The sequence below is a fragment of the Thalassophryne amazonica genome, chromosome 8 (assembly GCF_902500255.1).
Source record: "Thalassophryne amazonica chromosome 8, fThaAma1.1, whole genome shotgun sequence".
Taxonomy (NCBI): Eukaryota; Metazoa; Chordata; class Actinopteri; order Batrachoidiformes; family Batrachoididae; genus Thalassophryne; species Thalassophryne amazonica.
In genome coordinates this window covers 15,969,999-15,985,431 of record NC_047110.1, presented here as the reverse complement: position 1 = coordinate 15,985,431, position 15,433 = coordinate 15,969,999, and the positions used below count along the sequence as shown (strand labels likewise).

Genomic DNA, 15,433 nt, shown 5'->3' with positions numbered 1-15,433 from the left:
GGGGGCAGAGAGGAGGTGAGGACGCAGCCTGCAGGTTCTCTGCACAGAGAAATCAGAGTGCATAGTTTGGCTGCAGCCAGACTGTGCAGTTTGACTTCTCTTCTACTTTATATGTGTTCTTGTGCAGGTCTGCGCTCTGAGTTCTGTTATAGTTTATCTTTCCTCCTTTGACCGCGAGAATGAACCCTCCATGTGTAAATGTGGAGATGTCTGGATTTATACTTGATGTGGACTTGTCCTGTCTCTGGCAGTCAGTCTGTGAGCAGGACTTATGTCCTTTTTTGTTCTTTTTTAACACAGTGATGAGAGAGTTTGAGGGGAGAACTAGGAATTTTTTTTCTTTTAATTGTTCACATGTGTGCACATGAATGAATCATTCGTGAGTGGACTGGAGATGTCCGGACTTTTTACTGGATGTGGACATGTCCTGTCTCTGGCAATCAGTCTGTGAGCAGGACTTGTGGATTTTATTTAAACAGTTTTGTGAGTCTTCTCTCACAAAGGAGCAGGAGGAAGGAGGAGCAGCTGCAATCAGCATTTTTTTTCTGTGCTCTTTTTTTGAGCGTGTAGTTTTTACTGCATTGTGTACACAGTATTAAAACAATCCTGCGTGATTTATACTGCGGGAACAATGGAACACAGCAGGAATCATAAATTGGCATCGGGTAACGTCTTGTGAGGGTGTGGCTTCCAGTCATGCTGAGTACCGTCCTGTTGCTCTGACGTGCGCTGAAACCACTTAATTCTGTGTCGAGCACAGGGCGCAAACAAAAACTAAACATGTTTAATTTTCGGCATCCGATTTGCTCCGTCCTTTGCGTCCCTTGCGCTGTTGTGGCGCCAAGCTGCATCGTCTTGGCACTAGGTTGCTTCCACGTGGCGTCATCATGACGACACACAACGCAACTGGGAGCAACCCCGGTGTGAAAGGGGCTTAAGAACACAGCCAAGATATCAAAGGAGAGGCTTCAGGACGACTCTGTGAATGTCCTTGAGTGGCCCAGCCAGAGCTCAGACCTGAATCTGATTGAACATCTCTGGAGAGATCTGAAAATGACTGTGCACCGGTGCTCCCCATCCAGTCTGTTGGAGCTTCAAAGATGCTGCAAAGAGGAATGGACAAAACTGCCCAGAGATAGGTGCACCAAGCTTGTGGCATCATATTCAAGAAGACTTGAGGCTGTAATTGCTGCCGAAAGTGCATTAACAAAGTATTGAGCAAACGGTGTGAATACTTATGTATACGTGATTTCTTAGTTTTTGTTTTTTTTTTTTTTAAAACCTTTTCCTGTTGTCATTTTGGGGTGTTGTGAGTAGAATTTTGAGGGGAAAAAATGAGTTTTCTCCATTTTGGAATAAGGCTGTAACATAAAGTGTGGAAAATGTGAAGTGCTGTGAATACTTTCTGTATGCATCACCTTTACAGTTAAGAGCCTTGCCCTTTTTCCTCAATATATTTGTTGATTTTTTTTTTGTCCACACTTCCCCCTTCCCCCTACTTCTGGTCAGAGAACATTCCTCCGAAAGGCTTGATTTTTGTTGTGGTGATTCTGGATTAATGACCCCCTCTTTGTTCGACAGCCAGTGGAGTGCTCTCTTAATAGCAGATGATGGCACATCTTCTGCTTGATGCCTCCAACTTTATTAGTTTTTTTTATGATCTTAGTCATGCCGTTTGTCCATCCCTATGTATTAATTTATTCCTCCTTTCTGACTGGTGTAAATTCTGTACATTGTCCAAGGTTCTTTAGAAAATGGCTCCTAATGGGGAACTTAACTTCTGGAAAGCTACAATTTTTCTTAAAATGCTTTGACTTTATTCTTTTGATCCCTCTCCCATCCTTGTGTTGGTGCTCTCAAACACAAGGTTCTACAGGTAGGTCCTTACATACAATGACGGGTGCCCCAGTTAATCCCTATTATGCCTGTTAACCACTCGACAGTTTTGAAAATTAATTGCATATATATATGTTTGTAACGTTCTGAAATGTTCCATGTTTTTTAGACATTGTTAACCTGATGTTTGTTAAACTGTTGACTGCTACTAATCTGACATAGTGAAACCGAAATAAATCTTCCTCTTATTTTTAAATTACTTTATATGGACATAAAGTAGACTTTCTAATTGAAATGCGTGCAGTGCAGGTGTTTGAAAGTTTTTCTCAAAGGTGCATTGTAAACATGGATTTGAGGACAGTTGTTAGCCCAGTGACCACTTAAATACTTTTTTTTGGGGGGGTGGGGTTCGTTTTGAATAGATTTATTTTTGATCATGCTCCATGTCTTTCCTTGCTGTGTCTGGAATCCAAAACCCGCTCCATGTTGGTAGAATTACTGCTTGAAATGCTGAAATTTGCCCTCAGCTGACCTGCTGTGACCCTTCTGTTTATTCTTTAGCACAATTTTAAAAGGCCTGGGCCTCGAGGAGAAGTTGACAGCAGACCAGATTGCCAAAAAATGGGACAACCTGCGGACAAAATACAAGGTATTAATGAAAAAGGCAGCACTGCTCTGGGTTAGAAGATATAAGTTTTTATATTTTAAGCACCAAATTACAAGAATGCTTGAGTGAGCTTTACAATCTGTACCCAATACAATGCCCTTTGACCCTTGAATCAAAACTTGTTAACCGAAGCAATAATTAACAACCTTTAAAAAGAGCAGCACAGTAGAGATGCGCAATGCTTGTTGAAGACAGAAATGCTTCTAGTAGAAGTAAAATATAGAGAAATGCAGTTAAAAATAATTGTGGGCCTGATTTACAAACATCCCAGATAAAGGGAGCTAAATTACGTGTGCATTCCAAACTTCTGCACAGTGGGTTGGAGGAGCCTTTTTCAGATGAATAAGTGTGCACATGACAGGTGATAATGTGAAAGAGACAGCAGTATGTAACTGAGTAATTTTAGTGTGTTAATGACCGTAACTCCAAAATGAAATTCAATCAGCCATTTGCAGGTATTTGCACAATAACACAAACACACACATTTTAATTCAAAATGTCATTTATCAAACATTTACCAAACGAAAAATGAATGTGCCTTGAAAAAGCTGGCTCGTTCATGCGAGATACCAGGTGTGTGGCACAAGCCTCCATTCTGTACCGCAAACATGAAAAGCACTCACTTGCACAAATAACAATGATTTTAGTCCTCTAAGTCAGTGGTGTCCAAAGTATTACAGAAAGGGCCAAGAGGGTGCAGGTTTTCTTTGCAGCTACTGACTCCAGCAGGTGATTTCACTGATGAACTCATCCCATCTGCTCAAAGTGACATTAATCAATAAGTAAGTAGGTAGATTTGTAAGTAGACTCTGCATCCATTTCTTCTATCTGGATACTGTGGCTAGGGATGCATGATCCACATTTTTTGACTTTTGATCCGATCCAGATACCTGAATTTGGATATCTGCCGATACCGTTACTATTCCGATATCAGAGCTCTGTTTGCTTTAATGTTGTTATTATTATTATTATTATTATTATTATTGCTGATTTTATATGAGGATATTTTATATCACCAGTTATACAACTTCATGATGAAGTGGTATAGAGGAGGATTTTTTATTTTTTTTTAAAAGAAGACCTGAAAGTTCAGCTGCAATTTGCCAGAAGGTACATCTAAGATGCAAGCCTAGATTTGAGATTTTGGTGAAAGAATTAAGTACTTTTATTTATTTTTTTGGTGGTTTCTTCTGGCATTTTGGAAATGCGAACATGCGCTCCTTCCTCAAAACGGTACATGTACTCATAAGCAATTTTTGGGCACCCCTGTGGAAAAAAATGAAGCCCACCCTGTCACGAATTTGATTTTTTTTTTCGCAGTCAGATCACGGGAGATGAGCTCCCCTGTTGAGCACGTTTACATGACCATAATAATCAGGTAACTGTAATAGTCTGATCTCTTATGTTTACATGTACTTCAGTAATTCGCTAATCAGGAAAAACCTGGTTTTACATGATGTCAGTTCATAAGTTGAATTTCTTTTGAAGTGGAGAAAAGAAAAATGGCAGGTCTTGGAAAAAAGCATAGCTTTATAGAGAAAAGACAGCGCTCTCCCTCTCCAAGAAGTTAGCTCTTTTAGAATGCTGAAACGTGCACACATGGAAAAGAATGAAATAAATCTGATTTTAATGGTATACATGTTTATCTACATGTAAACAGGGCCATTGTTCGGTCAGTGGCTGAAATTTCATCTCTTGAACATCGGATGGCACACCTGCCCCGAATTCATGTAATGTTTTGAGGTAGGAGCGTATTTCTGCATTTCCAAAATGGCACAAGAAACCACCAAAACATGAATGAAGGTACTTCATTTACTCATATTTGGATTCAGTCTGGGTAAATTGTAGAACCCTTCTTTTATTGGCTTCTTTCAACTTTTTGCCCCCGGCTAAAAAAATCCTTGTGCTCTTAATGTAGTGCTTTTAAGTTTACTGTATTGTAGGTCGCGACGGAGCTTTTGCCTCTTGGTACAACAGGTTGGCAAACATTGCACATTGCTGTCTTGCTTTGTGGTGTTTATAGTGTAAAATATTTCCACACAATGACATGATGTGTTGAAAAGTTGGTCAGCGACAGGGACTTCCAAACGGATGCGTGTCTCATTACTTTGCGTCTCACTGAGACACTCCTCCATTCAGGAACCCCGTCCCACACTCCTAAGCCAGCCAGCAGAAAAGCCAGCAGCATTTGTGGAGACATTTCATCAGAAAACACACACACACACACACACACACACACAGACGTGGCTCCTGAATCTGAAAACTCCGCAAGTTGTATTGTAAATTTCTGATGTGTGAACTACGTTGGTATCGGAATCCGATATCGGATCGGCTCGGCCCCATCCCTAACTGTGGTGAGCTAGGATATCTTGAATACATATATTTTTTTATCATTATTAACGTTCCTATTAATCTTTTGGTTTAAGGTGACAATGTCTTCAAAGGCATGGTTCTACAACAGAGGTGTATTTTCACAGTATGTGAACTGCCTCTGGTGTTGATATGAATATGAAGAACATAGTCATCAGCTTGTGGGATTGTGGTTGGAGAACGTGATACACAGTAATACAGAATGTGAACATTTGTATATGTTTTATATGTAGATGGCTGGTAGAGTACTGACCATAGACTGTGGTGTTGACTGTGGTTGGCTCTCGTGCACTTCACTGGACAGACATGCACAGGTTTTCTACTTGTATTTCTATTGCATAGAAAGACATGATGAATCACAAATTAAATTTTATATAGGCTGTGAATCTTTAGTTGTGTTAGAAGTAAGCCACTATAAATTAAAGTTTAGTTGTGGTGTTGTCTGTGCTAAAGAGGATTAATTGAAAATACAGAATACATGTATATCCATTCAGCTCACAGGGAATGACTTTTAATCAGATTTATGCATGTCTGCATTCATCCCACAACTCTGCAAGTTGGCACCAAATTTCCAAACATTTACAACAATTACAACTCAACTTCAGGGGTTGAAATCATGTTGCATGTGCAAACCTCACCTATGTGCATGTTCAACGTTCACAATATTACACACTCAGTGGATACACCTCCAGTTGTGTATCCACACTTGTTAGTACACACGAGCTATGGTGTTTGCACATGTTTTTACACATATAAACCTTTAGTGAATCAGGCCAAATGAGTATTAGGGCTGCTACAGTTTTGATAACATTGTTTGGCTTCCACTTGTAAAATGTGGCAATTTGTTGCTTTTATCTCCAGTGTATCTTTGCAAGTTAAATGTCTTGAACACATGATGAAACAAAGCAAGCTCCTCAAAGAGATGACCTTTGACATGTTTTGAGCCAAAATGATTATTGCAAAGCTAGATGTGGTTTCACAGGTCAGACCTCTGCCAAGGGTCAGCATTCTGTTTTTCAGCAGGACATGTAAAAAGCTTTGTGACATAAGACAGATTCATGAAAATGCACTGTATCATAATGCTATCATATCATATACTACAAAAGGACAAAATATTGAAGAGGTTTGTGTTAAAATGAAATCAAGTATTCAGTTTGATTTCATATGAGATTGTGTAAATTTAGCTCTGTGGTACAGAGACCATAGTTGATTATTGCTCCTTATGCACCGCCTCACCCAGCTTTGCATGCATATGAAGTGCTGATTAATCGCAAAGTTTACATAATGGTGTCAAGTACAGGTTTGTTGTCATGATTAGTTTAACAAGTAATAATTGCATAAATCTTGATGCAGAGTTGGCAGTGAAATCAAAGCAGTTCTGCATTCACATGGGTGTTTAGGTTCATTGGTCATTGGAGTCTGTGGGACCATTATTTAAGCAAAAGTATTTGCAAATGTGTATTTTGATCTGTACGTGTGTAAGCAGATCCACAAATGTGTAAAATAAAATCTGTGTGTATCTAACCAGATCTACAATATGAAAAAAGCTGTGTGTGTAACCAAATCCACAAATGTTTAAAAAAAAAAAAAAAGCTGTGTGTGTGTATTGGATATGTGTTCTTACATGTGACTTTTGCAGCACACAGAATGAAATACACACACACAGATCGAAATATACACACACACTCATCTTCAACTGCTTAGTCCAATTAAGGGTCGCAGGGGCTGGAGCGTATCCCAGCAGTCATGGAGCGCAAGGCGGGGTACAACCAGGACAGGACGCCAGTCTGTCCAGATCGAAATACACATTTGCAAATACTTTAGTGAAAATAATGGCCCCATAGGGGTCCAAGCATGGAAAGAATTACTCAGAAATATCAGGAGTTGAGGGTGGAATGTGCTCACTGATCTCACAGAGATCATTCAGATCAGTGAATGTATGCCTCGCCTTCTCCACGCTGTCCTAATCTGAGGGCTGGGACTCCACTGAGCTCTGGGAAAAATTGCTTTCCAGATATTTCTAAATTCAGTTTTCAATGTATTTTTATTTATATAGTGCCAAATCACAACAAAGTTGCCTCAAGGTGCTTCACACACATTCCTAACTCCTGAACAGGACTAATATTTTTTTCTGAAGGTGCTATAGAAATAAAGTTATTACTGGACTCAGACAGTGTAAGTTGTAACCTCAAATTTCATTTGTTAATATACACCCATTCCTGCATTTAAGTTCTGCAACATATTCTCAAAAAAACGTAGGGGCAGTTTATTTATAAGGATTAAATCATCGCTTTTACAGATAGTTTCTTGAGACAAGTTGGGATGAATACAGTCCATCTGGAAAGTATTTTCAGCACGTCACTTTTTCCACATTTTGATATGTTACAGCCTTATTCCGTAATGGATGAAATTAATTTTTTTCCCTTAAAGTTCTACACATAATGCCCCAAAATAAAGGGTTTTTGTTGTTGTTGTTGTTTTAGATTTTTGCAAATTTATAATAATAACAATAATAATAATATAATATGATTATAATAAATAAAATAAAACTAAGAAATCGCATGTGCATAAGTATTCAGTCTTTGCCATGAAGCTCAGAATTGAGCTCGGGTGCATTCTGTTTCCACGGATCATCCTTGAGATGTTTCTACAGCTTAACTGGAGTACACCTGGGGTAAATTCAGTTGAATGGACATGATTTAGAAAGGCACACACCTGTCTGCATATAAGGTCCCACAGTTGACAGTACATGTTAGAGCACAAACCAAGCATGAAGTCAAAGGAATTGTCCATAAACCTCAGAGACAGGATTGTCTCAACTCGAGGCTCAAATCTAGGGAACAGTATAGAAACAGTTCTGCTGCATTGAAGGTTCCAATGAGCACAGTGGCCTCCATCATCCATAAATGGAAATAGTCCAGATCCATGGAAGAATTTTGGATCCACCAGGACTCTTCCTAGAGTTGGTCGCCCATCTAAACTGAGCATTTGAGGGAGAAGGATCTTGGTCAGGGAGGTCACCAAGAACCCGATGGTCATTCAGACCCCCAGCATTCCTTTGTGTAGAGAGGAGAACCTTCCAGAAGGACAGCCATCTCTGCACCAATCAGGCCTGAGTGGCAAGATGGAAGCCACTCCTTAGTAAAAGGCACCTGGAGTTTGCCAAAAGGCACCTGAAGGACTCTGAGACCATGAGAAACAAAAATTCTCTGGTCTGATGAGACAAAGATTGAACTCTTTGGATTGAATGCCAGGCATCATGTTTGGAGGAAAGCTGGTGCCTGGTGGTAGCATCATGCTACAGGGATGTTTTTCAGCGGCAGGAACTGGGAGAAAAGTCAGGATTGAGAGAAAGCTGAATGCAGCAATGTACAGAGACATCCTGCATGAAAACCTGCTCCAGAGTGCTCTTGACCTCAGACTGGGGTGACTGTCCATCTTTCAGCAGGACAGTAACCCTAAGCACACAGCCAAGATATCGAAGGAGTGGCTTCAGAACAACTCTGTGAATGTCCTTTGAGTAGCCCAGCCAGAGCCCAGACCTGAATCTGATTGAACATCTTTGGCGAGATCTGAAAATGGCTGAAAATTCCCATCCAACATGAGAGATGCTGCAAAGAGAATTTGGAAAAACTGCCCAAAGATAGGTGCGCCAAGCTTGTGGTATCATAGTCGAGAAGCCTTGAGGCCACAGTTGTTGCCAAAGGTACATGAACAAAGTATTGAGCAAAGGGTGTGAATACTTATTTTGACATGATTTCCTAGTTGTTTTTTTTAATTATTATTTTAACAAATTTGCAAAAAATTTAAAATTATGTTTTTCATATTGTCATTATGGGGTGTTGTGAGTAGAATTTTGAGGGGAAATAAGAATTTACTCCATTTGGAATAAGTCTGTAACATACAGTGGGGCAAAAAAGTATTTAGTCAGTCCCTGATTGTGCAAGATCTCCAACCTAGAAAGATGAGAGAGGTCTGTAATTTTCAACATAGGTACACTTCAACTACGAGAGACAAAATGAGAAAAAAAAATCCAGGAAATCACATTGTAGGATTTTTAAAGAATTTATTTGTAAATTATGGTGGAAAATAAGTATTCAACTCAATACTTGGTAACATAATCTTACAGAGGTCAAACGTTTCCTGTCAGTCTTCACCAGGTTTGCACACACTGTAGCTGGTATTTTGGCCCATTCCTCCATGCAGATCTCCTCCAGAGCAGTGATGTTTTGGGGCTGTCGCTGGGCAACACAGCCTTTCAACTCACTCAACAAATTTTCTATGGGGTTGACGTCTGGAGACTGTCTTGGCCACTCCAGGACCTTGAAATGCTTTTTACGGAGCCACTCCTTCGTTGCCTGAGTGATGTGTTTGGGATCATTGTCATGCTGGAGGCCCAGCCACGTTGCATCCTCAATGCTCTCACTGAAGGAAGGAGGTTTTGGCTTAAGATCTCCCGATACGTGGCCCCATTCATTGTTCCCTTAACACGGATCAGTTGTCCTGTCCCCTTTGCAGAAATACAGCCCCAAAGCATGATGTTTCCACCCCCATGCTTCACAGTAGGTATGGTGTTCTTGGAATGCAACTCAGCATTCTTCTTCCTCCAAATACGACGAGTTGAGTTTTTATGAAAATGTTCTATTTTGGTTTCATCTGACCACATGATATTCTCCCAATCCTGTTCTGGATCATCCATATGCTCTCTGGCAAACTTCAAATGGGCCTGGACACGCCTGGCACTGCAGGATTTGAGTCCCTCTCTGCGGAGTGTGTAGCCTTTGTTACTTTGGTACCAGCACTCTGCAGGTCATTCATTGGGTCCCTCCGTGTAGTTCTGGGATTTTTGCTTACCGTTCTCATGATCATTTTGACCCCACGGGATGAGATCTTGCGTGGAGCCCCAGATCGAGGGAGATTATCAATGGTCTTGTATGTCTTCCATTTTCTTACAGTTGCTCCCACAGTTGATTTATTCACACCAACCTGCTTGTCTATTGTAGATTCAGTCTTCCCAGCCTGGTGCACATCTACAATTTTCTTCCTCGACAGCTCTTTGGTCTTGGCCATGGTTGAGTTTGGAGTCTGACTGTTTGACGCTGTGGATAGGTCTTTTATACAGATAACGAGTTCCAACAGGTGCCATTAATACAGGTAACAGGTGGAGGACAGAAGAGCTTCTTAAAGAAGAAGTTACAGGTCTGTGAGAGCCAGACATCTTGCTTGTTTGTGGATGACCAAATACTTATTTTCCACCATAATTTACAAATGAATTCTTTAAAAATCCTACAATGTGATTTCCTGGATTTTTTTTTTCTTCTTCATTTTGTCTCTCATAGTTGAAGTGTACCAGTGATGAAAATTACAGACCTCTCTCATCTTTCTAAGTAGGAGAACTTGCACAATCAGGGGCTAACTAAATACTTTTTGCCCCACTGTAACAAATTGTGGAAAAAGTGAAGCATTGTGAATACTTTCTAGATGCACTGTATATGAACATATCCAAGTCTCTCAATACGTCTTTGACCTCATTTACATCAGTCATTAAGAAATATAAACAGTATTGTACTCTGTGGTAAATCTGTCAGGTAGGTATTTCTCAAAAAATGAGTGACCCTGGTGGAAGGAGACTAGTGCGGGAAACCACCAAGACAACTGAGGAGTTAGAGGCTTCTGGGGTTAGGACTGGAGAAACTACATTACTGTTGAACAGTAGGCACTGACCAGTATCAGTGAACAGAGTGTAATTCCCTCTTTATTCCTGCAGGGGGGCAGTAAAGGATCTTGTTTTTTTTGTTTTTTTTTTTATTTGTTTGTTTGTTTTCTAGGACCTGAAACAGCCGTATCAGGGCCAGGACAACTTAGCAGGCATTGTAGAGTCGTGGCCGTGGTTCCACATCATGGATGAAGCCATGCAGGGTCGACTGTATAACAATAACCTGGTGTTGTGCCCAGAGACTGGCACTGTTGCTGGTAACTGCAGCAATGGGCAGCCCAACCACAACCAGGAGAACACAGACATCCTGGAGTTTCTCATCAAAACAGAGATGGAGGATACTGTGGCTGCAGAACACACAGAGGATGATGTCACTGTTCACACAGATGCTCCTCCCACTGAGGTTGTCCCAATGGGCTGGAGAAGGATGACTGAATGCTCTTACAAAAGTAGGTGCCTCAACCACTGCTCAGCACGGCCATGAAACCAACTGATCCTCATTTGTAGTTCAGTTCAGAAGATATGTGTTATCATAATGTCTGTGACTTGCAGCAGAGTCACTGACTTGAAAATTCAACTATATGGATTTCCTAAATTGACTATCAGTCCAGGTGTTCACAGAAATGGACTTAGTTGAGATATTTCAGGTAGACCCGAAGCAATTAATCACAAAATAATAATCAGTTATTTTTATTCTGATCGTGATTAATCATAAGTGATGCATTCGTAGCAAACTTTAACTGATTTGACATGACCTTTCTTTGCACTTCCAGTTTAGAGAATATTTATATAGTGTACTAGAGTGATGTAAACATGTCTGTCTGTCTGGAAGATTTTAAGAAAAAAAACTATTTGTGACTTTTTTCCTCATGTTGTTATTGGGATTTTATTTCGCAATTTAGAAAAAAAATCCAGGCTACATTGATGTGCTAGACTCATCTGTACCATAATCACAAATTTATGTTGTTTCTCTTTAAAAGTGATTTGTGGCAGTAAGAATATTTTGGAGAAAAATACGAGGTGCAGCTTTAAACACCTCTTATTTTCTGTAGATGAACTGAGCAGTTCAGCTTCTAGTGATTTGCCTGAAGACATTGAAAACAGGTATTTTTATTTAATTGTGTGACAGATTGCTAGTAAATGAATTGTAAAGGCATAGTTTCTTGATTAGTTCTGGTCCTGTTCATGTTGTGTACTTTAGCTGTATGTGCTGGCATTACACATGGGCAGGACAAGCTGGAAGTGACATTCAACAACCTGTAGATGATCTTCAAACATCTTCAAACACTTGCTTTGAAACAATCACTGTATTTGTCGTGAGCGCTCTGCTGTACCCTTAAAATAACATTGTGCACAGCTCACTATCACTTCATCACACAAAAATGAGGAAGAGTGGCACTTCTCATTTAAACTAAGCAGGAACACATCACACAACGGCTACATTTTTACAGCAATATCACATTCATTCATTCATCTTCTACCACTTAGTCCAGCAATATCACATTGCAGTGTAATTTAATTCACACTTCTTGCAACATTAAATCATGCTCTTTAAAATAGCACTTTAGATCAGTGGTCACCAACTTTTTTCTAATTAGAGCTAAAAGTAAAGATCTAACTTTGACAAATAAAGGCCCAGCAAATACTATGTAATGATCCATCTCTTAATACTGCCACAATAAGGCAACGCACTCTCGTTTGAACCCTGCGTGACATTGCAGGATTTGACCACTTATGGGAACAGCCGGTGTCACTAACCTAACGGTCCCCCCTAATAATTGGTCCGCCCTGCCTTCACTCCGCATGCGTTGTTCGCCGCGGTTCATTGGTTATCACCTCGTTTCTGCTTAAAAAGTGCATTCATCTACCTCAGCAACAGATATGTGAAGCTTTTGTACAACAATCATTTTCACATAAATTCAGCATTATTTCATCATAAAAGACGGAGGAAACGATCAGAGCGCTGCAGCTACACGAGCTGCTAGCTGATGTGTTCACTGCGCATCGGTCATTTTAAAGCGTCACCTCATTTCTGCTTAAAACTGACTTTAGAATGATTTAATAGGTTTTACCTTGTCATCTGATAGTTAGTAATCCCGTTAATCCATGTGATCGCATGGGGTGAAGAGACTCTTTCTCAGATGAGCTGCAGCGCTCCGAAATGATGCATGTGCAGTGGAGGCATGGCGGACCACTTTTTGGGGGGAGGACCGTTCAGCCTGCGACACGGGTCCCGTTGTGCAATATATACACAGCATAACTTCACATGGGAAAATGGTGCACTGTTTTGTTTGTGGCTGCAATCACCGAAGCAGTCGCAAAATAATTTTTTTTTTTTGTCGGTTCCCAGTAGAGAAGGGAAGACTAAGAAAACGGGAGACGTTTATCGGTAAGTGTTAGTCTACACAGCTAACCAGAGTAGCTGTGTTCTCTCGCCTACAAAACCGCCTCGACATGTTTGTGCTCCGGGTCATAAACAAACCGCAACACATGTCCACTTTCCCACCGCATCGCCACTTTTACTTTGCATTTTCAATTTGTTTGTGTGTAATTTGTCCATAAACTCAGAGAAAATGCCTTGTTTTTTTCCCCCCGGAAGTAGAAAAATTACCTCGTGTGTCATATTTTATCCCTTTAGTGCCCGCTCTCAAACGAGACTGCGGTGTCCAATAATGTGATCATAATGGCGACAAATACAAAAATTCTTTGAAAATGATGTTTTATTTATTTACTTATTATTAATATTTATTTTTTAAATTACTTTTTTCATGTAGCCACATCTGCTATGTCTTCTTCCTCCTTTTCTGTACATTTTTCTTTGTCTATTCCTGGTGAAATCTGATTTATATTTTTTAAAAAAAGTTGACTGGCTAGCTCAAAGTGGCTTCTTGCACTTTAAATTTTCAGACTCTATCTCTCTATGTGGATTTGTCTGAGATTTTAGGACAAGAACCAACTTATTCACCATGTTTTAACATATTTTTTTACGGGCCCAATCTTACAATTGTTAAAATTGACACCCCTCTCCCCCCGCCGGATCTCTCTGAAAATTATTGTTTTTTTCTTTGTGAATAGTGACAGAGCCAGAAACAGAAAGGATGATCAAGCTTCGAGCTGCAAATGAAGCACTTTTCACAGGGAGAAAACATTCAGCCAAACCGGCCTGGAGGTAAGTTGTTATTTTTTAAATTGGTGAGTAATATTTTGGCTGAATTTTTTTTTTTTTCCTTTAGCTTTCAATACCTGTAATATTTTTTTTAAATAATGGTGCCCTAAAAAAAGTATATACAGACAGTTAATTAAAATGGTCAGTGTTAGAATTCTATCATCAGAACATTGTGTCTATATATGCATACTGATGTTTAGCTTTGGGTATTGTTTGGAGGTGTTGTTATCATTATTGGTTTTTGTGATACTGATGCTAAACCAGTCTGTTTATAATGGTACCTCTGTGTGAATCAGTGCCTTTTTTTTAGAAAAAAAATTACAACATGAATGTTGAATATATTAAATAGTGGGGTTTTATTGGTAAGGCAGTTTGAATGTCAAATTGAACAATATAGTGGCCAAAAATGTATACATAAAAATAATACACAACAAATTTCACATAATGATAAAAAATGTACAGAGTTTATAATATGAACTTTTTTTATATACTTTGAGGAGCTTTTATGTTTTTATTGATAAGTTATATCAAATTATTTCAGCATAGTATTCATTCTGTTTTTGTCATTGTCAATAATGCAACATATAGCCGTGCAATGATGCAGGCACATTAAATTGTTGAAAGAGTTCTGGTGTGTGTTTTTTCTACATGGATTCACACTATTTTGGCTATGGTGGCCTTTAGAGCAGCAAAGCTAGTGGACTGCCAGCAAATCAAATTGCAACTTTTTTGCATTTTTGCTCAAATGCTTAAAGAAAGAACACAAATAAATCAAAAATAGTAAACAGCACATTGCCAACCGTAAGTCTTTCAACAGTTTTGTCAGCATGCCCCATTGCATAGTGGTGCATTGCGTTTTGGGTAATGATGAAAGATTGAATATTGTTTTGAAGAATGAGTTTTTGTATTTTGTTATAAATTATAGAAAAATATAAAGGATTAATAGTACAACCCCTGGCAAAAATTAAAGTACACCAATGTGCAAACACAGCAGCGAGGTTTGTAAACCACCACAAACCCAAAACAGGAGCTTAAACTGCTGTGTCACTTTATCTCTGTACAAACCCCTGGCAAAATTATGGAATCACCAGCCTCGGAGGATGTTCATTCAGTTGTCTAATTTTGTAGAAAAAAAGCAGATCACAGACATGACACAAAACTAAAGTCATTTCAAATGGCAACTTTCTGGCTTTAAGAAACACTATAAGAAATCAGGAAAAAAAAATTGTGGCAGTCAGTAACGGTTACTTTTTTAGACCAAGCAGAGGGAAAAAAAATATGGAATCACTCACAGCTTGCAGTCTCTGAGGCATGGACTTAATGAGTGACAAACACTACTCTTCATCAATCTGGCTCCAACTTTCTCTGATTGCTGTTGCCAGATCAGCTTTGCAGGTTGGAGCCTTGTCATGGACCATTTTCTTCAACTTCCACCAAAGATTTTCAATTGGATTAAGATCCGGACTATTTGCAGGCCATGACATTGACCCTATGTGTCTTTTTTGCAAGGAATGTTTTCACAGTTTTTGCTCTATGACAAGATGCATTATCATCTTGAAAAATGATTTCATCATCCCCAAACATCCTTTCAATTGATGGGATAAGAAAAGTGTCCAAAATATCAACGTAAACTTGTGCATTTATTGATGATGTAATGACAGCCATCTCCCCAGTGCCT

General features: G+C 39.4%; 1 protein-coding gene across 1 annotated transcript in view; it reads left to right on the top strand.

The window, feature by feature from the left end:
• The window catches only part of LOC117515280, a 50,414-nt gene that overhangs the window by 13,936 nt on the left and 21,045 nt on the right, over window positions 1-15,433 (top strand). Inside the window, exons 3-5 of the mRNA XM_034175765.1 lie at window positions 2,398-2,485; window positions 10,702-11,038; window positions 13,665-13,758. Of these exons, the coding sequence (XP_034031656.1) occupies window positions 2,398-2,485; window positions 10,702-11,038; window positions 13,665-13,758 (519 nt within the window). The remainder of the gene's footprint in view (window positions 1-2,397; window positions 2,486-10,701; window positions 11,039-13,664; window positions 13,759-15,433) is intronic.